A 27,500-nucleotide genomic window follows, 5' to 3' on the forward strand; every position below is an offset into this window, starting at 1 on the left:
CCTGATAGAGAGAGAGAGAGAGAGATAGATGGAAAGAGAGTAGAGAGAGAGAGAGAGAGAGAGAGAGAGAGAGAGAGAGAGAACTAGATCACGATAATGCCCCTAGAGAGTGTGGGAGTTCGTGGGTGTGAGAGAGTGGGAGAGCGAGGACAAGTGTAGGTGAGAGAGAGAGAGAGAGAGAGAGAATTGTTTGTTGCTGCTTTTATTTTCCTCTCCTCTTTTCTTTCTTTCCTTCCTCCTCTCCCTCCCTCCCTCCACACACACACACACACACACACACACACACACACACACACACACACACACACACACACACACACACACACACACACGCCGGATGTAATAGAAGTGAGTGAGTTACCTGGAAAAGACACACCTGAGAGAGAGAGAGAGAGAGAGAGAGAGTTTTATGTCCATATTATCTTTCAAGAATGGTAGACACACACACACACACACACACACACACACACACACACACACACACACACACACACACACACACACACACACACAGACAGTGCTTGTAGGTGTGTGTGTGTGTGTGTGAAGGACATTCATGTGTAGGTGTAAGAATGCATGAAAATTCTCTCTCTCTCTCTCTCTCTCTCTCTCTCTCTCTCTCTCTCTCTCTCTCTCTCTCTCTCTCTCTCTCTCTCTCTCATTAAGCCTAAGAAAAGATAATATTGTGAGTTATCTTTAAGTCACGGAAACATTCTCTCTCTCTCTCTCTCTCTCTCTCTCTCTCTCTCTCTCTCTCTCTCTCTCTCTCTCTCTCTCTCTCTCTCTCTCGAAGGTGAGAGGAAGCTTACCTGTCATTTTGTGGAGAGCGAAGGAGTATTGTTACCTGAGAGAGAGAGAGAGAGAGAGAGAGAGAGAGAGAGAGAGAGATATCTTTACGTGATTTTAAAAGATAACTGAATTTTATCTTTCGTTAGGCCTAGAGAGAGAGAGAGAGAGAGAGAGAGAGAGAGAGAGAGAGAGAGAGAGTAGTAGTAGTAAAGTAGTAGTAGTAGTAGTAGTAGTAGTAGTAGTAGTTATGATGAAACTTTACCACTTCACGCCTATTCAGTTCTGACTCATTCTCTCTCTCTCTCTCTCTCTCTCTCTCTCTCTCTCTCTCTCTCTCTCTCTCATCGTGACCACATTTACCTTGAAGTGAGAGGCAAAATTGAGGTTTAAGCAATTGAATGTATCCTAGAGAGAGAGAGAGAGAGAGAGAGTGTGTGTGTGTGTGTGTGTGTCGGTCGGTCGGTAACCCTTGTTCGGCTTTTCAAGGTCGCGAAGGTAGAGAGAGAGAGAGAGAGAGAGAGGATAAACATTGGTACATTATTTATTATATTTATTGTTATAATGAAAAGAAAAAAAATAAGAAGAATAAGAAGGAGAATGAAGAGAAGGAAAAGAAACAGAGAAGAAGAAGAAGACGAAGAAGAAACAGAAGACTAAGAAGAAGAAGAATGACCTTACTTAACCTAACCTTCATTAATTATCTATCTATTATTTATTTATTTATTTATTTATTTATTTATTCACTTATCCATCTCTCCATCCATCATTTTATTTGTTTTTTCTATTTACCCTATAAAATAATAATAATAATAATAATAATAATAATAATAATAATAATGAGTGACCTAACATGATTTGACCTATGACCTGACCTGACCTCTCTCTCCAGGCAGCGGCAGGCTCAAGATGATGGCTGTGAGGTGTATATGGGACAGAGGTTGACCTACCCCCCCCCTCCACCACCCCCACCACCACCACCACCACCAATTAGACTCCATTTGAAACTCCCCCTCTAAAGTAAGTATTGCTCTCTCTCTCTCTCTCTCTCTCTCTCTCTCTCTCTCTCTCTCTCTCTCTCTCTCTCTCTCTCTCTCTCTCTCTTATTCACCCTATTTATTACTTTTTTCTCACTCGTTCATCCTTTTTTCAATTTGTTCACCCTATTCATCCTTTTTTTATAACTTCACCCTATTTTTCACCCTTATTGATTCTTTTTCACCCTATTTTTCATTATTTTCACCCTGATTCATCCTTTTTTTCTCCTTTTCACTTTTTTTCCACTCTGTTTCTTCCTTTTTATCACTTTCTCACCTTATTCACCCTTCCTAATCTCCCTTCACCCTTGTATCACCATTTTTCACCCTTGTTCACCTTCCAATCACCCTTGTATCACTATTTTTCACTGTCACCCTTATATCACCATTTCTCATCCTTCTTCACCCTTGCATCACCATTTTTCACCCTGTCACCCTTGTATCCTAATTTTCCACCCTCATTCACCCTTGCATCATTATTTCTCACTCTCATTCACCCTTACATCACCTTTTTTCACCCTCCATTACCCTAACCTCCGTCCATCACCCTGCAGAGGCCTTCAGGATGTACAGCTCGGCCAACCACCACCAGCACCGCCACCACCCCCACCTCCTCCAGCAGCAGCAGCAGTTACAGCAGCAGCAGGAGCAGCAGCGGCAGGGCTTCACCTCCCCGGAGAGTGCCGCTGCGGTGGAGATCTTCGAGCAGCTGTGTGCGGCCTCCACCTTCAAGTCTGTGCTGCATCTCTACCGCCAGCTGTGTGATGTGCTCAAACTTAAGCCAACCAATATACGCAATTTTTACCCCAAGTTGAAGGTACGACTAGGGTGTGTTGGGCTGGATTAGGTGAGGTTAGGTAAGGCAAGGCAAGATTAGGTTAGGTTAGGTTAGGTTGGGTTAGGCTAGGTTAGGTTGGGTTGGGTTAAGGGTTAGGTTAGGTTAGGTGGAGATTAGATTAAGGTAAGGTAGGTTGAGTTAGGTTAGGTTAGCATCTCCCACCAGCTGTGTGACGTGCTCAAACTCAAGCTAACCAATAAACACAATTTTTACCCCAAACTGAAGGTACGACTGGGTAAGGTAGGGTTAGGTTAGGGAAGGTTTCATTACACTAGGTCAGGTTAGGTTAGGTATGGGTAGGTTAGATTAAGTTAGGTTGAAGTTAGGTGAAGTATGAGCAGGTTAGGTTAAGTTAGGTTGAAGTTAGGTGAAGTATGAGCAGGTTAGGTTGAGTTAGGTTGAAGTTAGGTGAAGTATGGGTAGGTTAGATTAAGTTAGGTTGAAGTTAGGTGAAGTATGGGTAGGTTAGATTGAAGTTAGATGAAGTATGGGTAGGTTAGATTGAGTTAGGTTGAAGTTAGGTGAAGTATGGGTAGGTTAGATTAAGTTAGGTTGAAGTTAGGTGAAGTATGGGTAGGTTAAAGTTAAGATGAATTGCGTTAAGTAAAGATAGGTTAGGTTAGGATAGGTTAGGTCAGGTTAAGATGAGTTTAGGTTTTATTAGATTACCTGAACTCAGTCTTATCTCCGTCCCTTGTCTATCTCTCTTCTGACAGTCTAACCTCTCTCCTGACAGTCTTACCACTTGTCTGACAGTCTTACCTCTCTCCTGACAGTCTTACCTCTCTCCTGACAGTCTTAATTATCTCCTGACAGTCTTACCTCTCTTCTCCCGACAGTCACGGCTCCGGTCATGGAAAGCACAGGCGCTCTGGAATAAGTTTGACAAGCGGGCGGCCCACAAGTGTTATAACCATGGCAAGGCTTGTCAGGACTGCAAGGTTAGTAGTTGTTGTTGTTGTTGTTGTTGTAGTTGTTGTCATCTAAATAAAGCTGTATTGTCACTTATTTATTTATTCAGTTAGTTTATTTATTTTTGTTTCTCCTTTTTTCTATTTTTCTGTTATTCAATCTGTTCTTTGCGTTTGTCTTTATTTTCTTCCTTCTCTTCCTTCCTTTTCATTTCTCTCCATTCCTTCCTTCTGTCTCTTTTTTCTTTCTCTATTTCTTCCTTTCTTCTCATTTTTCATTTTCATTTCCTTTTTCCTCCTCATTTCCTCATTTCCCTCCTCATATCCTCCCATTTCTTCCTCATTCTTCCTTTTATCTCCCATTCTTCCTCATTTCTCCCCATATATCTCTCCATTCCCAACCCAACCCAACCTAACCTAACTTTTTCCCTTCTGAATTCCTAACCCACCTTAACCTAATCTGTACCCCCATAGGTGCTGATCATTGGGGCTGGTCCGTGTGGGCTGCGTTCGGCCATTGAGGCACAGCTGCTTGGCGCGAAGGTGGTGGTCATAGAGAAGAGGGATCGGTTCTCCAGAAATAATGTGCTTCATCTGTGGCCCTTCGTCATCACCGACCTTAAGCAACTCGGCGCTAAGAAATTCTACGGAAAATTCTGCGCGGGTGCCATCGACCATATTAGTAAGTGTGCGGTGTTGTGGAGGTGTTGTTGGTGTATTTGGGTGTTTTGGGAGATTTTTGGGGTGTGTTTGGATGTTTTTGGGGTGTGTTTGGATGTTTTTGAATGTTTTTTGGGTGTTTTGAGTGTGTTTTGGGATGTTTTGGGGTAGTTTTGGATGTCTTGGAGTGTTTTTGGATGTTTTGGAGTGTGTTTGGATGTTTTGGGGTGGTTTTGGATGTTTTGGGATGTTTTTGGATGTTTTGGAGTGTGTTTGGATGTTTTGGGGTGTTTTGGGCAGTTTTTGGGATGGTTTTGGATGTCTTGGGGTGGTTTTGGATGTTTTTGGGGTGTTTTGGATGTTTTGGGGCTGTTTTTGGATGTTTTGGTGTGTTTTGGTGTGTCTGAAGCAACTTGGCCCTAAAAAATTCTACATGAAGTTCTGTGTGGGTGCCATTGACCATATTAGTAAGTGTGCGGAGTTATGGAGGTGTTTGGGGTGTTTTTGGGGATGTTTAGGTTGTGGTGTTGTGGTGGTGTTTTTGGGGTGTTTTCAGGTGTTGTATGTTGTGTTTTGGGGTGTTTTGGGGATGTCTGGGGTGTTTTGGTGTGTCTGGGATGTTGTGGTGGTGGTGTTGGGATGTTGAAGTGCTTTGTGGGGTGTTGTATGTGGTATTGTGGGGTGTTTTAGGGTGTCTAGGGTGTGTTATGTGGTGTTTGCAGTATTTTGTGGTGTTGTTAGGGTGGTGTGTGGTGTTTCATGGCTGTCTGGGGTGTTATGTGATGAATGTGTGTGTTGTGTTGTGTTTTGGGGTGTTGCTGGGGTCTCTGGGGTGTTTTGGTGGTGTATGGGGTGTCTGAGGTGTTGTAGGATGTTCTAGGGTGATGTGGTGTTGTTGGCGTGTTTTGGTGGTGTTCTGTGGTGTTGTTGGGTGTTTGTGTGAGTTTTGGTGTTGTGGCATTTGGTGGTGCTTTTTGTGATGTTTAGTGGTGTTGTGGTGGTGTTGTATGGTGCTTATTTTCACCCTATCACCTTTCCCTCACCTTCTGCCCCTCCTACAGGCATCCGTCAGCTTCAGTGCATCCTCCTGAAGGTGGCGCTGCTTCTGGGGGTGGAGGTGTTCGAGTCAGTGTCCTTCGAAGAGCTGGTGGAGCCCCCCGCCAACCAGGAAGAAAGTAAGTACAGGGGAGAGAGAGAGAGAGAGAGAGAGGATGGTTAATGGGAAGGGAGAGAGAGAGAAAGGAAAGGATGGTGAATAGGAAGAAAGGAAGACAGACAGAGAGAGAGAGAGAGAAAGGATGGTAAATAAGAAGGAAGGAGGGAAGAGGAAGGGAGAAAGAGAGAGAGAGAGGAAAGGATAGTATATATGAAGACAGAGAGAGAGAGAGAGAGAGAGAGAGAGAGAGAGAGAGAGAGTGCAGTGTCCCATACCCACCAAAATCTCAAGGTAAAAATGTGTCCCAATACTGAAGGTGTTAAAAAATCTTTGCTAACTGTCCCAAACACACAGAAGAGGAGGAGGAGAAGAACCACATTTCACCACAAACTCCTTAAAACACCAAAAAATCTCAGGGTAAAAAATGTGTCCCAGTACTGAAGACATTGAAAAAATCTTACCAATGTCCCCCATATCCACAGAAATCGGGTGGAGGGCCAGACTGTCCCCGCCGGACCACCCAGCGAACCAGTATGAGTTTGACTGTCTGTTCGGAGCGGATGGCAAGCGGAACACACTGCCAGGTTTTCGCCGCAAGGAGTTCCGCGGCAAACTGGCCATCGCTATCACTGCTAACTTCATCAACAAGAGATCTGAGGCGGAGGCGAGGGTCCAGGTACGTGTGTGTGTGTGTGTGGCTTTTCTTCTTCTTCCTCTTTTATATAATTTTAGTTTGTTGTGTTCTGATTTCTTCTTCCTTCTTCTCTTTTTTCTTCTTCTTATTTTTGTTTTTCTTCTCCATCTCCTTCTTCTCCTTCTCCTTCTCCTTCTCCTTCTCCTTCTCCTCCTCCTCCTCCTCCTCCTCCTCCTCCTCCTCCTCCTCCTCCTCCTCCTCCTCCTTCCCATCTACAGAACAAATATAAAGTATCTTATTGGCTAACCTCTTGTACCTCCCCCTGCGTGGCCTTCTTCAGGAGATCAGTGGCGTGGCGTTCATCTTCAACCAGAAGTTCTTCAAGGAACTGTACGCGGCGACGGGCATTGACCTGGAGAACATTGTGTACTACAAGGACGAGACTCACTACTTTGTCATGACCGCCAAGAAACACTCTCTCATTGATAAGGGAGTCATTCTCAACGTAAGCAACCACCACCACCACTACCACTACTTCTACTACTACAATAACTATAACAATAACAGCTATAATAACAAGTAAAACAACAATAACAACTACAAGTAAATTTAATGTTCTCACTACTACTACTACTACCATCACCACCACCATGATTTCAATAGGGTAGAGAACTGATGATCCAGGTTTTGAAGATTGTTTTGCCTCTTGGTGATGCAGAAACCTTGTTAATCTGTCACTGGAAAATAAGCAACATTTTTAAGCACCCGTCTGCCTTCAAGTAAAGTCCTTCCAAAGTAGTGAAGGTGTCGTGCCTGTGCAGAAGTGTTTATGAACCAAACCTAACCTAACCTATCCCAACTTCAACTAACTAACCTAACCTAACCTAACCCAACAAAAATTTTACCTGTCTTAACCTAATGCAGCTTAACCCAACGTAACAACCCCCACAGTTTCACCTAAGCTAACCTGACTTAACTCATCTACTCCCAAGGACATCCCAGACACTCAGGAACCCTCTCCAACATTCACAAGCTTAGGAAAAAAAAAAATGCGTAAAATAAAACAATATTAGTCTTACCACTACCATTTAATCTAACCTAACCTAACCAGTTCTAACTTTTACCTAACCTAACCAAATGTTAAACTAACCTAACCTAACCTAACCTAACCCTAACTTAACCAGTTTTATATATTTTTTTTTTTTATTTAACCTAAGCCAATGGTAAACTAACCTAACCTTAACCTAACCTAACCAGATGTTTTTGATTAAATTTTTTTACCTAACCTTACCTAACCTAACCTAACCTTACCATACCAAATCTAATCTAACCTAACCTAACCTTACCTTACCAAATCTAACTTAACCTAACCTAACTCAACTCCTCCACCCCCTAGGACGTGCCAGACACTCAGGAACTCCTCCATTCTTCTAACGTGGACCGCACCGCCCTGCTGGAGTATGCTAGGGAGGCGGCGGACTTCTCCACAAACTACCAGCTGCCACACCTGGACTTCGGTGAACCACTATGGCAAACCAGATGTGGCCATGTTTGACTTCACCTCCATGTTTGCTGCAGAGAACGCTTGTAGAATGTGGGAGAGGAACGGACACAAGCTGCTCACTGGCCTGGTGGGGGACACTCTGCTGGAGGTGAGAGAGAGAGAGAGAGAGAGAGAGAGAGAGAGAGAGAGAGAGAGAATGTGTGTGTGTTAGAGAGAAAAAAGGGAAAGGGAGAGAATGTTTGTGTGTCAGAGGAAGAGGTAAAGAAAATATGTGTCAGCGGAAGAGAGAGAGAAAAAGAGAATGTGTGAGAGTCAGATTAAGAGTGACAGAGAGTGAGAGTGAAGGAGTGTGTGTGTGTGTGTGTGTGTGTGTGTGTGTGGATATTGAAAGGGAGAAGGAATATGTATGAGAAGGAGAGAGAGAGAGAGGTCTTCAATTTTGTGTTTGTGTGCTTTGGAAAGATAAAAGAGAGAGGAAGAGGGAAAAAAGAGAGAAAAAGAGATATAAAAAGACAGAAAAAGGTAAATAGAGAAGAGAGAAAAAAAAAAAGAGAAGAGAGAGAGAGAGAGAGAGAGAGAGAAAAAGAAAGACAGAGAAAGAGAGAGAGAGAGATAGAACACCACCACAAACACACAGTCATAAATTTCTAGCACCCCACACTAAACAAGCTTTCCCTCCCCTCTTGTCACCCTGCCCCGCCCCGCCCCGTCCTGCCCCTTAGCCCTTCTGGCCGACGGGTTCTGGGTGTGCGCGGGGCTTCCTGGGGTGCTTTGATGGGGCTTGGATGCTGCGTTCCTGGGCCAACGGGAAGATGTCTCCCTTGGAAGTGTTGGCGGAGAGAGAGAGTGTGTACCGACTGCTGGCCCAGACCACACCGGAGAACTTAAGTAAAGGTGGGTAGTGGTGGTGGTGGTGGTGGCTCGCTAAGTAGTGGTTTTGGTGGTGGTGGTGGTGGTTCAGTTGTGGCTTACTTGTGGCTTGGTGGGTGGTGTTTAAGTAATGGTGGGTAGTGGTAGTGGTGGCTTAGTGGCTTGGTGGTGGCTCAATTGTGGCTTAGTTGTGGCTTGATAGTGGCTGTTGTGGCTTGATAGTGGCTTAGTTGTGGTTTGATAGTGGCTTAGTTGTGGCTTGATAGTGGCTTAGTTGTGGCTTGATAGTGGCTTACTTGTGGCTTGATAGTGGCTTAGTTGTGGTTTGATAGTGGCTGTTGTGGCTTGATAGTGGTTTTGATGTGGCTTGATAGTGGTTTTCATGTGGCTTGATAGTGGCTTACTTGTGGCTCAGTGGGTAGTGGTGGTGGTGGCTCGCCAGTTTGGTGGTGGGTTTTTATGTGTTTATTTTTGCTGTTTTGTTTCTCGGTTTGTTTATGTTGTATTTTCTTCCTCTTCCTCTTCCTCTTCTCTATTTCTCTTGTCTTATTACTACTACGATTATTATTATTTTTGTTTATGCTGTATCTCTTCTTCCTCTTCTTCTTCTTCTTCATCCTCATCATCCTCCTCCTCTTTGTCTTCCTCTTCCTGAACAGCTCTTTTTGTCTCCTCTAACCTAACCTAACCTAACCTAACCTAACCCCTTGTCCCCCCACTCCCAGATCACGTCTCCTACATGCTGGATCCGTCATCTCGCTACCCGACCATCAACCTCCGCGCCGTGCTGCCCTTCCAAGTGCGTAACCTGTTTGACACCGACGACCCTTCACACCTGGAGGACGGCGCCAACCCACAGCCACCCTCCACTGACGACTTGCCCAAGAAGAGGAAGAGGAGAGGTGTGTATATGTGTGTGTGTGTGTAAAGAGAGTTGTAGCAAAGAGAGAGACTTGTGAGAGGGGAGAGGGAAGTGAGAGGAGAATACTAGGGAGAGGGGGAGAGTAGAGAGTTAGTAAAGACAGTTGTTGGAAAGAGAGAGAGAGGGGAATACAGAAGGGAGAGTGAGTGAGAGGGGAATACAGAAGGGAGAGTGAGTGAGAGGAAATACAAAAGGGAGAGTAAACTTCATGAAATCTGAGGGAGAATAAGATAGGTAGACAAATTATTGCCTCACCTGTACTAACGCCCTGTCTTTCCCTTGACTTGTGGCCTGGACTGAGCAGCGACAGGTAAACACGGCTCGTTAACCACACCTGCATGTTTACCTGTCTTGCTTATTTATCTATTTTTTGTCCCGTCACTGATAATATTGTTTTTTTCCTTATTTTTTCAAAGTTAGGATTTTTTTCCCTTGTGTTCATATTATGGTCTTCTTCTTCTTCTTTGTTTTTGTTTTTCTTTTTTTTTTTCTTTCTTTTTTTCTCTAAGTTAGGATTTTTTCAGGTGTTCTTGTGGTCTTCTTTTTTCTTCTTTTTCTTCTTTTTTTTAGGTTTTAAATATTTATGCTAATTTTTCTTTCTTTTCTGTCCTTGTGTGGTTCAAATATTAGTAACTCCTCACCATCACCATGTCATCCTATTTTAGTCAACCAGTGCATCAAAACAACACACAAAACAATAAATAAATACAGTAATTCTATATCTACATTGTTAACCCCTTAAAACATCCACATTGCCTGTTTTCTTTCACTATGATCCACACAAAGCAGTAAATAAATGCAATATTCTTCAATCTACACTAGTAACCCTTAAAGAACATCCACATTGCCCTGTTTTCTCTCACAATCATCCATCACAAAATAAATAAAAAAAAATATGAATCTGCATTAGTAACCCTGAAAAACATCCACTTACTCCCCCGTTTTCTCTTATTTTGATCCACACAGACTCGTTCATCCACCCGGACACGCTGCTGGTGTGGTGCAAGAAGCAGGTGGCGCTCTACGACTCAGTCAAGGTGGATGACATGGCTGGGTCATTCAAGGTGGGTCCCCATTGACTCAACCTAACCTAACCTAACTTCTCCGAGGCATACAAACTGTCAATACATCCCCCAAATTATATGAGCCCTCTATATTTCTTCTCAAACATCATTAAAACCACACAAACTCTCAATATTTTTCCTAAAGATTATTTTCTGGTACCTCTTAAAGTATAGGGGTGGTGTAGTGGATAAGGTGGTGGTGGTGGGATCGGGCAGACATCCACGCATAGGTTTGAATCCCACCACATACTACTTAGAAGCTATGCCATTTCTGGAGTGGTTTGAAGTTAGCTACATGTCACCAGGATACCCAGGCTTCAGGTGGTGACACTAAAGATGTGCTAGGGTGGTGATATGGGCCCTAATTTACTCACCACTATAAATAAAGTTGCTTGCACCACTAATGGGTGGAAGCTGAACGGCACTTCCCACATACAGGTAACTCTTGATTTACACAATAGATGCGTTCCAAGAGGCATCGCGTATTTCAAAATTTGCGTAAAACAAACTTGTAATTCTCCTAAGAAGCACTAGATAATAAGGGGGATGCGGGATGTGGTCCAAATCGTGTAGAAGCAAACCGATCGCTCAAATTTCATTAATTATATTTTTTTGGTTGTGTATTAACAAAATTAGTTAAACACGCTTAAATCAAGAGTTACATGTATATTCTTTAAGTATGCCTACAGGCGCTATAGGCCTTCACATAAAAAAAAAGAAGTATATCTAATGCTGAAGGAACCATTAACCTAACCTAACATTACACTACACAGTTATATTTAAAACTGAACAAATTTACTCACCTAACCTTAACCTGACATGCCCCTTCCCTCCCCCCCTCCCTGCAGGATGGGTGAGTGCTGTATTTCTCCCTAACCTAACCTAACCTAACATTACACAATTATATAAAAAAAAAATGGAACAGATTTACACCTAACCTAACCTAACATGCCCCTTCCTTAACCTAACCTAACCTAACCTAACATTACGCTACACAATTATACGTATTAAAAAACAACAAATTTACTTACCTAATCCTAACATCCCCCTTCCCTCCCCCCCGGCAGGATGGACGAGTGCTGTGTGCCATCATCCACCGTTACCGACCTGACCTTATGGATTTTGACGCGCTGACCCCGGAGGACATCGCTGACAACAACCAGCTGGCCTTCGACATCCTGGAGAGGGACTTTGGCATTCCCCCGGTAAGTGTGGCTGGCTGGCGGGGGTTTGGGCGGGGCAGGGCGGGACTTAAGGCTTGTTTAGGATGCTTTGGGGGGCAATCTGTGTCATTTAGGGATGTTTTTAGGGGTTTAGGTGTGTTTAGGGATGTTTTTAAGGGATTTCATGGGCTTGGGATGTGTTTAGGGGCATTTTCAGGGGTTAGGAATGTTTATGTGTCATTTAGGGATGTTTTTAGAGGGGTTTTGGTGTGTTTAGGGATGTTTTTAGGAATCTTTTTAGGGATTTTGTGGGCTTGGGGGTTGTTTAGGGACATTTTCCAGGGCTAGGGGCGTTCTGTGTCATTTAGGGATATTTTGAAGGTGTCTAGGTGTGTTTAGTGATCTATTTAGAGGTTTTGGGGACTGTGGGCTTGTTCAGGGACATTTTCCAGGGGCTAGGGTGTTTTTGGGGCCTTTGTGTGTCTTTTAAGAATGTTTTTAGGGTGTCTAGATATATTTAGGGGCATTTTAAGGTGTCTATATATTTTCAGGGCTGCTAGGTGTGCTCAAGGACATTTTTAGGAGTATTTAGGGACATTTTTAAGGGTTTCAGGTGTGATTAGAGACATTTTCAAGGGTTTTAGGTGTTCAGGGATATTTTCAGGGGTGCTAGATCTATTCAGGGACATTTTGAGGGTTGGTGTGGGTGTTGAATCGTGTTTTGTGGTCCTGCAGGTGATGACTGGGGCGGAGATGGCGGAGATTGAGGTGCCGGACAAGCTGACGATGATCTCCTATCTCTCCCAGATATACGACGTCTTCAGGGGAGAAATACCTCACTTCAAGTACCCAAAGATGGTGAGACTCAGACACCACCACTTGTTTTTTTATTTATTTTTTTATTATTATTATTATTATTATTATTATCATTATTATTATTATTATTATTTTATTTATTTTTTTATTCACTTATTTTTTTTACATGAGCTTTTCACGGGAATTTCTGGGCTGAATGGGGTACTTTTTGGGGGTACCTCCTATCTCAAAGCCCACCTGCTAGGAAATCGTTGCCCCAAGTGAGGAAGCCCAACCTACACTCGGACCATGGACAGGATTCGAACCTGTGTGCTTGGAGACCCCTCGGACCCCAAAGCACGTATGGTTCCACTGTACCACGACAGCTTAACACACATTCATACTTTTCTATGGTGAACTGTGGAACTCCCTGCCTGCTTCTGTATTTCCGTCTTCCTACAACTTGATTTCTTTTAAGAGGGAGGTTTGAAGACATTTGTTCCTTAATTTTTGGCTAACTCTTTACTTTTTCTTTTCGGGAACCAGTACTCGGACATTTTATTTATTTATTTATTTTATTTCTTTATATTTTGTTGCTCTTGGCTGGCTTCTCTCCTACATGAAAAAGAAAAAAAACTTCTGCACCGCCACTGCTCTGCAAAGGCTCTAGTTGAAGTGACGTGGGTTTCAAATAGTGTTTTTAGGCTGGGTATTCACGAGCCACTTATAGTTGCCATCACAGAGTCAACTATTTCCACCATGAGTGAAGAGAGTGGGAGACACAACACATCACCACTTTTTGAGGCAGCAACTTCTTATTACGGCCAATGACCACAAAAAGCAGCCAGTGTGCACCCAGCCTTAAGGTTCTAGTGGAAGATTAACAAGGCTTGTGTCCTCCAGGATGTGGGTGAGATGGAGGTGGAGGACGGTGCCGGCCAGCGCTCCACCACACGTCACGTCAACATCCTCAAGAACCTCACCAACAAGACGGCCAGCGTGGCACAGGCAGCTCTGTCCGCACGGAAGAGACTCTCACAGGAACGCGCCACTAACAAAAGGTGTGTGTGTGTGTGTGTGTGTGTGTGCATATTAAAGAAAGCAAAATAACAAGAAAAACAAGAAGAAAGCAAGTAAATTAAACAAAACTTCCTCCTTCTCCTCCTCCTTCTTTTATCCACCACCACCACCTCCTCCTCCTCCTTCTCCTTCTCCTTCTCCTTCTCCTTCTCCTCCTCCTCCTCCTCCTCCTCCTCCTCCTCCTCCTCCTCCTTTTATTTTCCTTCCTTCCACCCTTCTGTCAAATATTCATGCCTCCTCTTCCTCCTCCTCCTTTGTATTCCTTTGTGCTCCTTTCTGTTGCTGATCTCCTTTTTCTCCTTATCCTTCTCCTTCTCCTTGTATTCCTCCACCTCCTCCTCCTCCTCCTCCTCCTCCTCCTCCTCCTCCTCCTCCTCCTCCTCCTCCTCCTCCTCCTCCTCCTTTTATTTTCCTTCCTTCCACCCTTCTGTCAAATATTCATGCCTCCTCTTCCTCCTCCTCCTTTGTATTCCTTTGTGCTCCTTTCTGTTGCTGATCTCCTTTTTCTCCTTATCCTTCTCCTTCTCCTTTGTATTCCTCCACCTCCTCCTCCTCCTCCTCCTCCTCCTCCTCCTCCTCCTCCTCCTCCTCCTCCTCCTCCTCCTCCTTTATTTTCCTTCCTTCCACCCTTTCTGTCAAATATTCACTCCTCCTCTTCCTCCTCCTTCTTTGTATTCCTTTGTGCTCCTTTCTGTTGCTGATCTCCTTTTTCTCCTTATCCTTCTCCTTCTCCTTTGTATTCCTCCTCCTCCTCCTCCTCCTCCTCCTCCTCCTCCTCCTCCTCCTCCTCCTCCTCCTCCTCCTCCTCCTCCTCCTCCTCCTCCCACACAGTGATGGGCGGGTGATGTGCCGAGTGGTTGAGGACGGCAGCAGTGTGGCGGCGGGTGACAGGAAGAGCGACTCACTCAAGAAGACCAAGAAAAGACGCAGTGACCGGGTGACCTCCCCTCTGGTAGGTCAATGCTCACTGTTTCTCGGGTCAAAGGTCAAAAGGTCAAGGTCATTAATGGTGGAAGATTAAATGTTTCCTGGTCATAAGGTTTGGTTAGATGTGTTCTATTTAGTCTATTATTGTCAAAAGGTCAAAGGTTAAAAGGTCAAAAAGGTCAAAGGTTCACTGTTCACTGTTTCTTGGGTTAAAGGTCATAGGTTCACTGTTCAGTTTCTAAGGTCAAAAGGTCAAAGGTTCACTGTTCACTGTTTCTCAGGTCAAAGGTCAAGGTCAAACATTCACTGTTCACTGTTTCTAAGGTCAAAAGTTAAAGGTCAGAGGTCAAAGGTTCACTGTTTCTCAGGTCAAAAGGTCAAAAGTTAAAGGTGAGAGGTCAAAGGTTCACTGTTGACTGTTTCTAAGGTCAAAGGTCAAGAGGTCAAAGGTTAGAGAATGAAGATGTATTTAATTTTATTTGTTTATTTATTTATTTTATTTATGTAAGGATAGTGTCATTGTTTACTTTGTTTGTGTTGTGTGTGTGTTTCCTTATTTTGTTTATTGTTTGTTTACTTTTTTTTTTCCTTGTTTATAATTCTCTTTGTTTACTTTTTGTTGTTTTTTTTTTCTTGTTTTGTTTATAATTTTGTGTTTGTTTACTTTGTTTTAATGTTTTTGTTTATCTTACCTTGTTTTTTTATTGTTTGTTTATTTTATTTTGTTGTTTTTTTTCTTGTTTTGTTTATAATTCTGTGTTTGTTTACTTTGTTTTGGGTCATTTTTCTTTCCTTATTGTTTGTTTATTGTGTTTGTTGACTTTGTTTGTTTTGTTGTCTTCCTTATTTTGTTTTTAATTCTGTTTGTTTACTTTTTTGTTTTTCTTTCCTTATTGTTTTTGTTTATAATTATGTGTTTGTTTTTTGTGTATCTGCTTTTTTGTTTATAATTGTTTGTTTACTTTTTTTTATTGTTTTCTTTATAAATAACTGTTTGTGTACTTTTTGTTTTATTTCCTTAGTTTTTTAGTGTTTGTTTACTTTGTTTTCCTTGTTTTGTTTTTGTTTTTGTTTACTTTTTGTTTCCTTGTTTTATTTTTATATTGTGTTTGTTTACTTTTTATGTTTCCTTGTTTTTTTTTTATTGTGTTTGTTTACTTTGTTTTCCTTGTTTTATTTTTATTTGTTTGTTTACTTTGTTTTCCTTGTTTTATTTTTAATTTTGTGTTTGTTTACTTGTTTTATTTGTAATTTTGTGTTTGTTTACTTTGTTTTTGTGTCATTTTTCTTGATTTCTGTTTTTATGCAAAGGAATTTTATTTATTTATTTATTATTTTTTTTTTGGGAAAGAAAGGAAGATTTTTTTTTTTATATAATTTTCTGTTCCTTTCTTTATTTTGTGTATTTATTCCTCCCTCTCTTTATTCTTTATTTTATTCCAGTTTTCCCAATTCTGTCGTGGTTTTATGGGAAGGAAATTAAGGTTTACTGTTTTCTATTCCCTTGTTTACTTATGTGTATTTATTCTCTCTCTCTCTCTCTCTCTCTCTCTCTCTCTCTCTCTCTCTCTCTCTCTCTCTCTCTCTCTCTAAGTTTTGTTTTTATGGGAAGAAATGAAGTGTGTCTATTCATCACCCAGTATTGTCCGTATGTACGAATGTCAAACCTTGAAAATTGTAAGAGAAGAGTAAAAATGAAAGAAAGGAAGAGGATCGGAGACACCACCACCACCAACACCACCACCACCACCAAAGAAAATAAAAAAAAAATCAACGGGAGAGGATACCGAGCCACCACCACCACCACCACCACCACTAGAGTAAGTCCACCACCCTGACACTGCACTAACCACACAGGACAAAGAAGACGAGGAAGACGACGACGACGACGACGAGGGAAGACAACGACAGCAGGAAATACAGCTTAACCGGGCGGAATATTTACGTAAACAGAGAGAACGAAGGGAGTTAGAAAAGGTGCGATTCATCCGTTCAATGCAGATGCTACAGTTTGGCGGCCACTCCCTCAATCCAATCGTCCAGCCGTCCTACCAGAGTGACAAGGACGAGGGGATTTCAGAGTATAGGAAGCAGAACAGCAAGACAATGAGACAGAAGGCGGAAGAGCTGGAGAGAAAGTTGAACCATCGCCCTGTAAGCTTAGAAGTGTCTGTGTGTGTGTGTGTGTGTGTGTGTGTGTGTGTCTGTCGGGCATATTTAACGCTTTGCTCTCTCAATGTGACAATTTTCCAAGGCCTGTTAGCTTGGAAGTGTGTGTGTGTGTGTGTGAATTTCCTGTGTGCTGTTACTAAATATATATGCTGTGTTTGGAGTGTATGTGTGTGTGTGTATGCTGTGTTGATGCTGTGTGTTCTGTTGCTAATATGGTGTGCTGGAGTGTGTTCATGCTGTGTGTTTTACTTATTAATATGCTGTTTTAGTGCTTATCAACTTATCAGAGGGTGGAGTGTGTGTCTGTGTGGATCATGCTGTGTGGTGTGTGCTGTTATTGATATGCTGCAGTGGCTTGGAGAAGGTGGAGCAGGTGGAGTTGTGCTGTGGAGTGTGTGTCTGTGTCTGCGAGGGAGTCATGCTGTGTGGAGTGTGCTATTACTGATATGCTGCAGTGGCTGGGAGAAGGTGGAGCAGGTGGAGTTGTGCTGTGGAGTGTGTGTGTCTGTGAGTGAATCATGATGTGTGGAGTGTGCTGTTACTAATATGCTGGAGTGACTTGGAAGAGCAGGTGGAGTTGTGCTGTGGAGTTTGGAGTGGAATTGTAGTGAATAATAATAGACTGAATTTGTTAACCATTTCACTTTATTTGTGGTAATTTATTGTTAATTATGGCTAATACTGTAACTCTAACATTGTCTAACTAACTTACTGCATTTATTGAGGCATTGAATTGTGTACTGTATTCTATTTATAAACACTAACCTGTATTTTTAGTATTTTATTCTTATTTACAATGTTAATTTAATGCTCAGTGCGTCTATTATTGTCTAATTAAAGCCTTGGCAGTGATATTTATTAGTTTAGACACTAGACCAATTTTTTTATATATTTCTCTTAATATTATTCATGTATGGTCTTAATGTAATGCTCAATGTGTCTTTTATTGTAAGTAAAGCATTGTATTGGCAGTGACATGTTAGAAGTGTGTATTCTATATATAAACACTAGAGTATATAGTTTTTTTCTTTAGTTTTATTGTATTTTTGTCTATTTCTTTATTTACAATCTTAATTCAATGCTCAGTGTGTCTAACTAAAGTGTTGTATTTCCAGTGGTATTAATGTGACTAGTGTGTGAAGTGTTGTGTTCCGTATATGATTTTTTTTTTTTTTTTGCATTTTTAGTCTAATCTTATTTATTTACAATCTTAATTCAATGCTCAGTGTATCTAATATTGTCTAACTTAAGTGTTGTGTTTACAGAGATATTGATTTGACCAGTGTGTGAAGTGTGTGGTCCATTTATAAACACTGGCCTGTATTTTTTGCATTTTTTTGTCTATTTCTTTATTTACAATCTTAATTCAATGCTCAGTGTGTTTGATATTGTCTAACTTAAGTGTTGTGTTTGCAGAGATATTGATTTGACCAGTGTGTGAAGTGTGTGGTCCATTTATAAACACTGGACTAATTTCTCTTATTTTCTTTATTCATCATCATAGTTTACCATTTAGAGTGTGTGATATTAACAAACTAACATATTTTATTCACAGAGGCACTCATTTGATTACTGTATGAGTGTTGTAGTGAATAATGTTGTGATTTTGTACTTATTATCTCATGTTCCCTTTCTCTCTCTCCCTTTCTCTCTCTCTCTCTCTGTTACCCTTGTCCTGTTTCCCTCTCTCAAATTTATCTTATCTACATTAACAAGAACTGCCTTGCTCATTCCACCTTCCCTTATCATGTTCCCTTTGTTTCTTTTTAACCCAGCATTCCTGTCTGTCTGTCTGTCTGTTTGTCTCTCTCACTCTAAGTTTTGTCCTTTCTTTATTTTTCTCTTTTTTTTTTTTTTTTTTTTTCTTCTTCTCCAGTTCCATTCACTTCTTCCTCTTTTCTCTCCTTATTTCTCTCTTCTCTTCCAGCATTCACCCCTCTTTTTCTCTCTTTTCTCTCATTTCTCTCCTCATCTCTCTCTCTCTCTCTCTCTCTCTCTCTCTCTCTCTCTCTCTCTCTCTCTCTCTCTCTCTCTCTCTCTCTCTTTCTCTTTCTCAACATTTATCACCATTTGCCTCCTCTTCCTGTCTCCCTCCTCTCCCTATCTCACCCTGCCTCTTCCTATCTCCCCATCCTCTCTCCCAGCCTGCCCCTCCTGTCCCAGCATTCACCCCCCTCTTCCATGTCCCCGCAGGAGCGCAGTGTGGAGGAGGAGGTGGCGAGGAAGGCCCAGCAGGAACAGTCTGGGGACTTTAACGAGAAGGTGAAGGATCTGGAAGCAAAGTTCACCAGCAGAGGGAACACTAATGCTGCTGAGAGGAAGCCTAAGGTATATACACACACACACACACACACACACACAGGTAAAAAGAGTGAGAGAGAGAGAGAGAGATAGGATAGACAAATTGACAGATAGACAGTACGTATGTTACAGAATGATGATAAATTAGCTAGAGAAAGACACACAGACAGACAGACAGACAGATGAATTAAGATGATAAATAAATGAGAGAAAAATATAGGCCAGTGAAATGAGTAGTGGCTGGATTGACAGACATACAGACAGACAGACAGACATGCACTCAATACATTATCTATATTATCAGTGTATTTTTATGTATTGGCAGAAGAGTTAAGATAGAGAGGAATGCTACTGAAGTGCATATGATAAGTGAAATAGTGCTGCCTCTCTCTCTCTCTCTCTCTCTCTCCTTGTGGTCAATGTTGGATATTAATGGTGTTTTTCAAAGTGCTTTGTATTATTTCATCAAACACTCGACCACTTTTCATTAACTTGCATTTTGGTGTTCAGATGTAATGATTCTAATGTGTTTTTTTACTTTTTTTATGTGTAGCTTTGTTTGGACCTTCTGTGGGATGTTAACAGTGATTTATAAAGTTTTTTTTTCTTCTGTAGGATATTTAGAGTGTTTTAAGTGATTTATAAAGTGAGTTATCCTTCTGTGGGATATTAAGAGTGATTTATAAAGCGTTTTTCCTTCTGTGAGATATTAAGAGTTATTTATAAAGTGTTTTTTCCTTCTGTGGGATATTGAGAGTGATTTATAAAGTGTTTTTTCTTTATGTCAGATATTAAGAGTGATTTATAGTGTTTGTTTTTTAAATATTTACCAAACACAAGGTACGGGTAATCTGAAGTAACAATTTATCGCTGCCCTGTTTCACATAACAGAGGAATAGAGTGGAACACAGATTACCTGACTGTAGATTGTAGTCACCCCCCAACCTAAGGATTGTGGGGGAGAAGGTAAAGAAAAAGGGAGCTGTCCCTCTCCCCAACAACCCACCCCTCTCAGCCCACCAACTCCATTCCTTCACTATGGTCTGTTCGGAGTGGATGTACCTGACACCGTGCTCCTGCCTTGGTCTCATGGCTTCATCACCGGCTCCACGCACAGCGGCACCTTCCCATCCTTCCCTGGGAGGATATGTAGTGCGCTTATGTGCTGAGTCAGGTGACCCACATACACTCTGTGTGGTTGCAGGGTGGCATATACTCTCTAGATAAGAGGTGCCCGGAGTGTGAGGACTGGGAGAGGGGTGGGTTGTGGAGGAGAGGGACAACTCCCGTTTTCTTTACCTTCTCCCCCACAACCCTCTGGTTGGCGGGTGACTACAATGTACGGTCAGGTAACCCGTGTTCCACTCTATTCCTTTGTTATGTGAAACAGGTAAGTAGTAAAAACATTTTTTAAGATATGGAAAATAATTCTGATTGTGCTGCCCCCCTCTCTCTCTCTCTCTCTCTCTCTCTCTCTCTCTCTCTCTCTCTCTCTCTCTCTCTCTCTCTCTCTCTCTCTCTCTCTCTCTCTCTCTCTCTCTCTCTCTCTCTCTCTCTCCACTCCCTCCCTCTCCTGCCACCCGCCTACAGGATTTACTACGCGCCATAGGGAAGATAGAAAGGTCGGATTGGAATGTGGCCGCCATAGAGAAGAAGATGCATGAGAACAAATTTGGCCTGGAGGTGTCAGCCGGCAAGGAGAAGGTCCCCATGTGGTCCAGAGACAACTATGATGACAAGGTAAAGTCAGGTTAGATTATGTTGGGTTAGGTTAGGTTAGGTTAGGTTAGGTTGTTGGGTCGTGTGTGTGTGTGTGTGAAGTTTGGCTGTGGTTTAGAAGCAACTATGATGATAAGGTAAGGTCAGATTTAAGTTCAGTTAGGCCAGGTTAGGTTAGGTTAAGTAAGGTTTAGAGGTTAGGTTAGGTTAGGTTAAGTGAAGTAAGGTTTAGAGGTTTTAGCTGGCAATATTTCAACATTAACCTTTTATTTTCATACATTCCAACTTCTTTTTATTATATATAGCATTGTTTTCATACATTTTAACCTGTATTACCACTCATTCTACCCTTCTCCCCCTTACACACACACTTTTACACCCCTACCCACACACACACACCCCCTACACCCCCACACACACACCCAACAACCCTATACCCAAACAAACACACACACCCAACAAATTCAAACACACACACACACACACACCCCACCCGCACCTACCCACTCATCCTACATCCCCACACACCCACCCGCACATCCACACAGTTCAACAACATCGAGAGGAGACTACGAGAGAATGGTGAGGATGAGGAGACTATTGCCAAGTACCGGGACATTGACTCCTCTCTGAAGCGGCTGGAGATGAAGCTGAGGGAGGGGTCAACGCTGGAGACAGGGCTGAGAGGCAAGAACAAGGTGTCTAATTTGGCCTCCCAGCTCTCCTCTAAGCTGGAGAAGAAGGAGCCAGAGAAAGTGCTGGTGACAAAACAGGTAAGGGTGCTGGGTGTGTGTGTGTGTGTGTGTGTGTGTGTGTGTGTGTGTGTGTGTGTGTGTGTGTTGGGAGTTTTTAAGGATGTTTTTACAGTTTTAATGACAGATAGGCAACATTTCTAAACTATTACCAGTCAAAACACCCTTGAAAACCCAGCTAGTCATTTCTGTGGCCTCGAAAAACATAGTGAGAGAGAGAGAGAGAGAGAGAGAGAGAGAGAGAGAGAAGCGAGCAAAAGAATTACAAAACACCCAGTCTCAACCACCACCACCTCCCCCCTCCTACCTTCCAGCAGCCGTCAAGACCCCTGGTGCCACTGCCCTCCTCTGGGTCGGACCTGTGTCACTTCTGCGGCAACCGAGTGTACCTGGTGGAGCGACTCAGTGCGGAGGGCAAGTTCTTCCACCGGCAGTGCTTCAAGTGTGACTACTGCGCCGCCAATCTCAGGCTGGGTCAGTGTGGGGGTGGCTCAGGTCAGGTTAGGTTAGGTTAGGTTAGGGATTGTTTATAAGAGAAAAATATGTTCCCTGTTGCTCCATAAAATAAGAAAAATAAAAGAAAAACAGACATTGAGATCGGTTTAGGTAAGATAAGGTAAGGTTAGGTTAGGTTAGGTTAGGTTAAGATTAAGTTAGGTTAGGTTAGGTTAGGTAAAAGTTAGGTTAAGTTAGGTTAGGCAATTTAGATATATGTAGTAAATGTTCTGATCCTCCATGAATTAACAAAAAAAAATAAAAAAGACAATGAAAGCGATTTAGGTAAGGTTACATTGGGTTGGGTTGGGTTAGGTTAGGTTGTGGATTGTTATAAGTGAAAATATGTTCTCTGTTCCTCCATAAGATAGTAAAAACAGAAAGAAAAGAAAAATAAGAAAAACATTGAAATTTGAATAGGTTAGGGATTGGTTTATATATATATGAAAGAAATATTCTATGTGCTTTCATAAGATAGTATAAAAAGAATAGAAGAAACATTGGAATTGATTTAGGTAAGGTAAGGTTAGGTTAGATTTGGTTTGGTTAGGTTAGGTAAGGTAAGGTAACGTAAGGTTAGATTAGGTTAGGTTAGGTTAGGTTAGGTTATAATAAATAATTCAGAAATATTCTCCATATATACCTCCATTGCGTTCAAAGAAAACCTAGACATTGAAATCATTAACCTGGACAACAAAAATCATAAAAGACAATAACCTAACCAGTCACAACTCAACCTAACCTAACCAGTCACAACTCAACCCAACCTAACCTAACCTAACCTAACCAGTCACAACCCAACCTAACCTAACCTAACCTAACCTTAATTTCCATCCACCCTAAACCGACCCACAGGCAACTACATCTATGACCGAGAGGGACGTTATGGAGGCAAATTCTTCTGCATCCCTCACTTTGGCCTCGCCCCGCGTGCCAAGGGGCTGAGGTACCGCGGCGAGGACACAGATAGCGCCAAGGAGAACATCGTGCCCACCGCCACCACCGCCACCACCACCACCGCCACCGCCACCCCCATCCAGCTGCAGGTAATTGTTCGTGCCGTTGCCGCTCGCTTCTTCTCACTCTTCACGTGTTTCCCGGTCTTCTGCGGCACATGTTTGCGGCGGCAGCGGCGGCGGCGGGTGTAACTGTGCCTGTCCTTGTTTGTGTGTTTGTTTGTTGGTGTTGTGGTGTCTTGTCTATTTTTTCTCTCATTTTTTTCTTAGTTTGTTTAGATTTGATTTATTTTTTGTATATTTTTTAGTTTATTTACATCTTTTATTTATTTATTGACTTATTTTTATTATTCTTAACAACTGAGTATTTCTTTTCTCTATTTTGTTCTTATTTTCCTTAGTTTGTTTAGATTAGATATTTATTTTTTAGTTAATTTATATCTATTTTTATTTATTTATTCATTTTTATTATTTTTGACATGGGTGATTTGTCTTTTTTTCAATTTCCTTCTAGTTTTTCCTTAATTTGCTTAGATTTAACAATATTTTTTAGTTTACCCACATTTATTTACCTTCTTTTTTTCTTTATTATTTTGACATGTGGGTGTTTTTTTATTCACATTATTTTTCATATCTTTTGACATTACACACTCAAGTTTTCTATTTATCAACCTGTTACACACTCAAGGTAGATTCAAACCCTTTTTACCAATACAAACAGGGCATTTAGTCTCAGGGGGAAGGCCAATACACACATTCACACATACACACAGCTGCAGGGTTGGTAAACATGCCAGGGTAGTGTAAGGGTGTCTGTGTATCATATCAGGGTGTAGCAGGGTGTGTTTTTAGTGTAAGGGTGTCTATATAGGGTGTAGCAGGGTGTTTAGGGTGTGTTTGTAGTGTAAGGGTGTTTGTGTAGGGTGAACCAGGGTGTTTAGGGTGTGTTTGTAGTGTAAGGGTGTTTGTATAGGGTGTAATGGGTGTGTTTGCTTCATTTTCTCTTCTATTTCTTCTGTATGTTTGTTTTTTGCTAAGAATGTTATTAGTAATTCTTGTTTTCTTGTAAGTGATGCCAACTCTACTTTTTATCATGATATTTGCCTTTATTTCAATGTTGTAGTGGTCTAAGTATATATTCCCCAAACTGTACTATTTTCATTTTATCTTTTAAGTGTGTTGTATTGCTTGATGTTACAATTATTTTTAGTATTAATGCTCCAGGAATGTTGGTGTATGCTTTGAGCGGAGCATTGATGGCAGGAACACTCATCAACACATTATATATTCCATTAACTGTATTCCATTAACCCCTTCAGTGCCGGGACACATTTCCATATTCATTTTGGTGACTGTTTGGTGATTTTCTACAGCTTCAGAAACTCATGTGGGGGATTAAAATAGTGAAGACTGTGGCCATTAATCCCTTCAGTGGCATGATGTGTTTCCATATTCACTCTGGTGACTATTTGGTGATTTTCTACAGCTTCGGAAACTCATGTGGGGGATTAAAATAGTGAAGACTTTGGCCATTAATCTCTCCAGTAACGTAATGCATTTCCATATTCACTCTGGTGACTATTTGGTGATTTTCTACAGCTTCGGAAACTCATGTGGGGATTAAAATAGTGAAGACTGTGGCCATTAATCTTCTGCCCTCCATAGACCCTTCCTAATGTCAATAAAATGGTCTAATCATACACAAATCTCAAGGTAAAAAATGTGTCCCAGTACTGAAGGAATTAAGCTTATTTCTCCTCCATATTTCTGACATAATAATACAGTTTGATACATTATTCCTTTGTGTCACTGCAAGGCTTCAGTTTATTCACTCATGCTTGGTTTATGAGTTAAAAGCATGAGGAAAAGTGCTGTATTTTGTCACTTCAACTGCTTTCACTCATTTTCACCTGTATTTCACCTGTATTTCACCTGTATTCATCTTTATTCACTTGTATTCACTTTCCTTCACCCCCTGCTCACCTATTCACCCTTTCAGTCACCCTATTAGCTCACCCTGTCACCTTCACCCTTACCCACACATGTGTCATCTGTCAATCTAACCAGCTCACCTGTCAATGCATTCTCTTACCTGTTGACGCCACAAAGATTCAAGTACTAAGTGTTGAATCTCGCTTAAATTGCGCTCGAATCTTGCTTAAATCTCGCTCAAATCGCTTAAACCTCGCTCAAATCTTGCTTGAATCTCGCTTAAATCTCGCTTGAATTTTGCTCGAATCTCGTCTCATCACTGACAATTTGAAGTGATTTTGCCTTTGTGTTCCTCTCGATGTATTTATCTTGTATGTTGTATGTTGTGTTATTGTTTTTTGCCCCCTCTGTATTTGTGTGAAGGTTTGTACATACAGACATACAGACACTCTCCCTGGCTGCTTGTTGTTGTTGCTTGTCCATCTGCCTGGCTAAGAGAAGCACTGGTAGCCTGTACTAGCACCACACACCATCACACACCACCACACCACAACAGCACCATAGATATTGCTAACCTTGCTTTTCTTCATCATATATTCCCACTGATAGCTTGTACTACCATTACACACCACCACACACCACCATATACCACACACCACCACATCACAAACCACCACACACCACCACATACCACAAACCACCAAATCACAAACCACCACACACCACCACATTACCACAAACCACCACACACCACCACCACATACCACACATCACCACACACCACCACATCACCACACACCACCCTACAATATAGCAAAACACCCCAATGCCCCTACAATACGTGGAAACAGCCATAATGATATATAGAAAGTGGTATAGCAGATGTCGCCCCAATATTGACCAAAAAAAGCCTTTATTTTTTGTACAGTATGGCCATTTATCTTCACCATCCTTCACCACACACACACACACACACACCCTTTATAAGACTCATATTCAGAATTTCCTTGCTCTCTCACAGCAACTATTTTGAAAGACTCTAGCGGAAGACACTCATGTTTTTAAAGGTGTTTCTATGGTTGTGGTGATGGATTAGCAAGATTTCTAGTTGGTCATAAGGAGAAACTGTCTTGAAAACCCAGCTAGTTATCTATGGGGGCTTGAAAACTTGTCATAGTGAGAGAGAAGAGCATTTTTTAGGGTGTTTTTATAGTTCTAGAGACAGATTGACAAGATTTCTACACTATTAGCTGGAAAACCTGTCTTGAAAATTTAGTTAGTTGTCTATGGGGACTTGAAAAATTGTCGTAGTGAGAGAGAAGAGCATATTTTAGGGTGTTTTTATAGTTCTAGAGACAGATTGACAAGATTTTTACACTATTAGCTGGAAAACCTGTCTTGGAAACTTGGTTAGTTGTTTATGGGGACTTGAAAACTTGTCATAGTGAGAGAGAAGAAAATTTTTTAGGCTATTTTTATGTTTCTAAAGACAGATTGACAAGATTTTTACACTATTAATTGGAAAACCTGTCTCGGAAGCCTGACTAATCATTTATTGGGGACTTGAAAAATTGTAATGGTGAAAGAGCAGAGGCATTTTTAAATATGACCATCTCACCAATCCATCACACACTGCACATCCCACCACCAACCCTCACAGGGCCTAGACTCACCTACAGTAGTCCTGGTGAAACTGTAGCGACACTCGTACATACATCTGAAGCAGGGTATGGGAAGGAGAAGCCTGTATTTTGCATCTATGTAGGCAAACAAATCCTCACATCACCTTCAGCCCAGCGCCTTGTAAATATTGCCTACTGGTGGCTTGTAAGGACCTCTGCAGTGTTTAGAGGGATTTATGGGGTGTCTACGGGTGTTTTTGGGGTGTATAAGGGTGTCTATGGGTGTGTATAGGGGTGTCTATGGGTATGCATATGGGTGTGTATAGGCGTGTCTATCTATGGAAGTGTAAAAAGGTGTCTATGGGTGTATATAGGGTGTCTATTAGTGTCTTTGGGTGCTTATATAGGGGTGTTTTGGGGTGCCTTTGAGGTGTCTGGGTGCCTCTGGGGTGTCTGGGTGCCTGTGGGTGTGTGTAGGGGTGCTTCTGGGGTGCCTCTCTCTCTCTCTAGGGGCCTTCAAATAGTTGTCTTGTATAGTTTAATAGTAAAATTGTTTGTTTACATAGTCGAGCATATTATTATTTTCTTTTTTTTTTCTTTTCTATATTTTGTTATCTATTTATTTTTTTGTGCTTATTAGATTTTTTTTTTTCGTTTTCTAGTGATTGGTAGAAATGTTTAGTTCCTGTAGTGTTTGTGTTTGTTAGTTTGTTTGTCATGTTTGTGCGTTTGTTTTGCCTGTCGCTGTACCGTACTCGCTGTTTAGTTCCTTTCTCTCGTTGTTTTCGTCATTTCTTTCCCTTTCCTGCCAAATGTCATGTTTATCTTTATTTATTTCATATACTTGTTGAATGTTGAGATTGTTCATTCATTTATTCATCTTCTGTAATAGTGAATGTTTGAGTGACCAGTTCAATCCTCCATGATCAGGAATGACAAGTTTATTCACTCATTTAGTCACTCTGTCGCTGTGTCTTCTATTCTCAAACATTTCTGCGCTTCACCTCCACTATCTCAAAAGGCTCTATCTAAATTTTCACGAGTTTTTAAGGTGTTTTTACATTTCTAGAAGCAGATTGACAAGATTTCTGCATTGCTAACTTGTGAAACTCTCTTGGAAACCCCGCTAATCATCTCTGTGGCCTTAGAAAGCAGTTATGGTGAGGAATAGAACATTTTTAAGGAAGTTTTTATGGTTCTAGAG

The 27,500-nt window shown here is 41.6% G+C and overlaps 1 protein-coding gene across 1 annotated transcript in view; it reads left to right on the forward strand.

Annotated features, from left to right (window-relative positions):
* LOC123519450 (F-actin-monooxygenase Mical-like) overlaps nucleotides 1-27,500 on the forward strand; it is a 98,585-nt gene that overhangs the window by 5,014 nt on the left and 66,071 nt on the right. The window contains 22 exon segments of the mRNA XM_045280750.1: nucleotides 1,679-1,806; nucleotides 2,378-2,640; nucleotides 3,501-3,602; nucleotides 4,047-4,254; nucleotides 5,294-5,407; nucleotides 5,871-6,064; nucleotides 6,363-6,527; nucleotides 7,419-7,537; nucleotides 7,539-7,674; nucleotides 8,249-8,420; nucleotides 9,122-9,298; nucleotides 10,285-10,382; nucleotides 11,450-11,587; nucleotides 12,281-12,403; nucleotides 13,244-13,401; nucleotides 14,252-14,372; nucleotides 16,205-16,501; nucleotides 18,713-18,847; nucleotides 20,411-20,560; nucleotides 21,088-21,312; nucleotides 21,609-21,765; nucleotides 22,642-22,832. Of these exon segments, the coding sequence (XP_045136685.1) occupies nucleotides 2,389-2,640; nucleotides 3,501-3,602; nucleotides 4,047-4,254; nucleotides 5,294-5,407; nucleotides 5,871-6,064; nucleotides 6,363-6,527; nucleotides 7,419-7,537; nucleotides 7,539-7,674; nucleotides 8,249-8,420; nucleotides 9,122-9,298; nucleotides 10,285-10,382; nucleotides 11,450-11,587; nucleotides 12,281-12,403; nucleotides 13,244-13,401; nucleotides 14,252-14,372; nucleotides 16,205-16,501; nucleotides 18,713-18,847; nucleotides 20,411-20,560; nucleotides 21,088-21,312; nucleotides 21,609-21,765; nucleotides 22,642-22,832 (3,432 nt within the window). The 5' untranslated portion in view covers nucleotides 1,679-1,806; nucleotides 2,378-2,388.

Source organism: Portunus trituberculatus, chromosome 7 (assembly GCF_017591435.1).
Source record: "Portunus trituberculatus isolate SZX2019 chromosome 7, ASM1759143v1, whole genome shotgun sequence".
NCBI classification, from domain to species: domain Eukaryota; kingdom Metazoa; phylum Arthropoda; class Malacostraca; order Decapoda; family Portunidae; genus Portunus; species Portunus trituberculatus.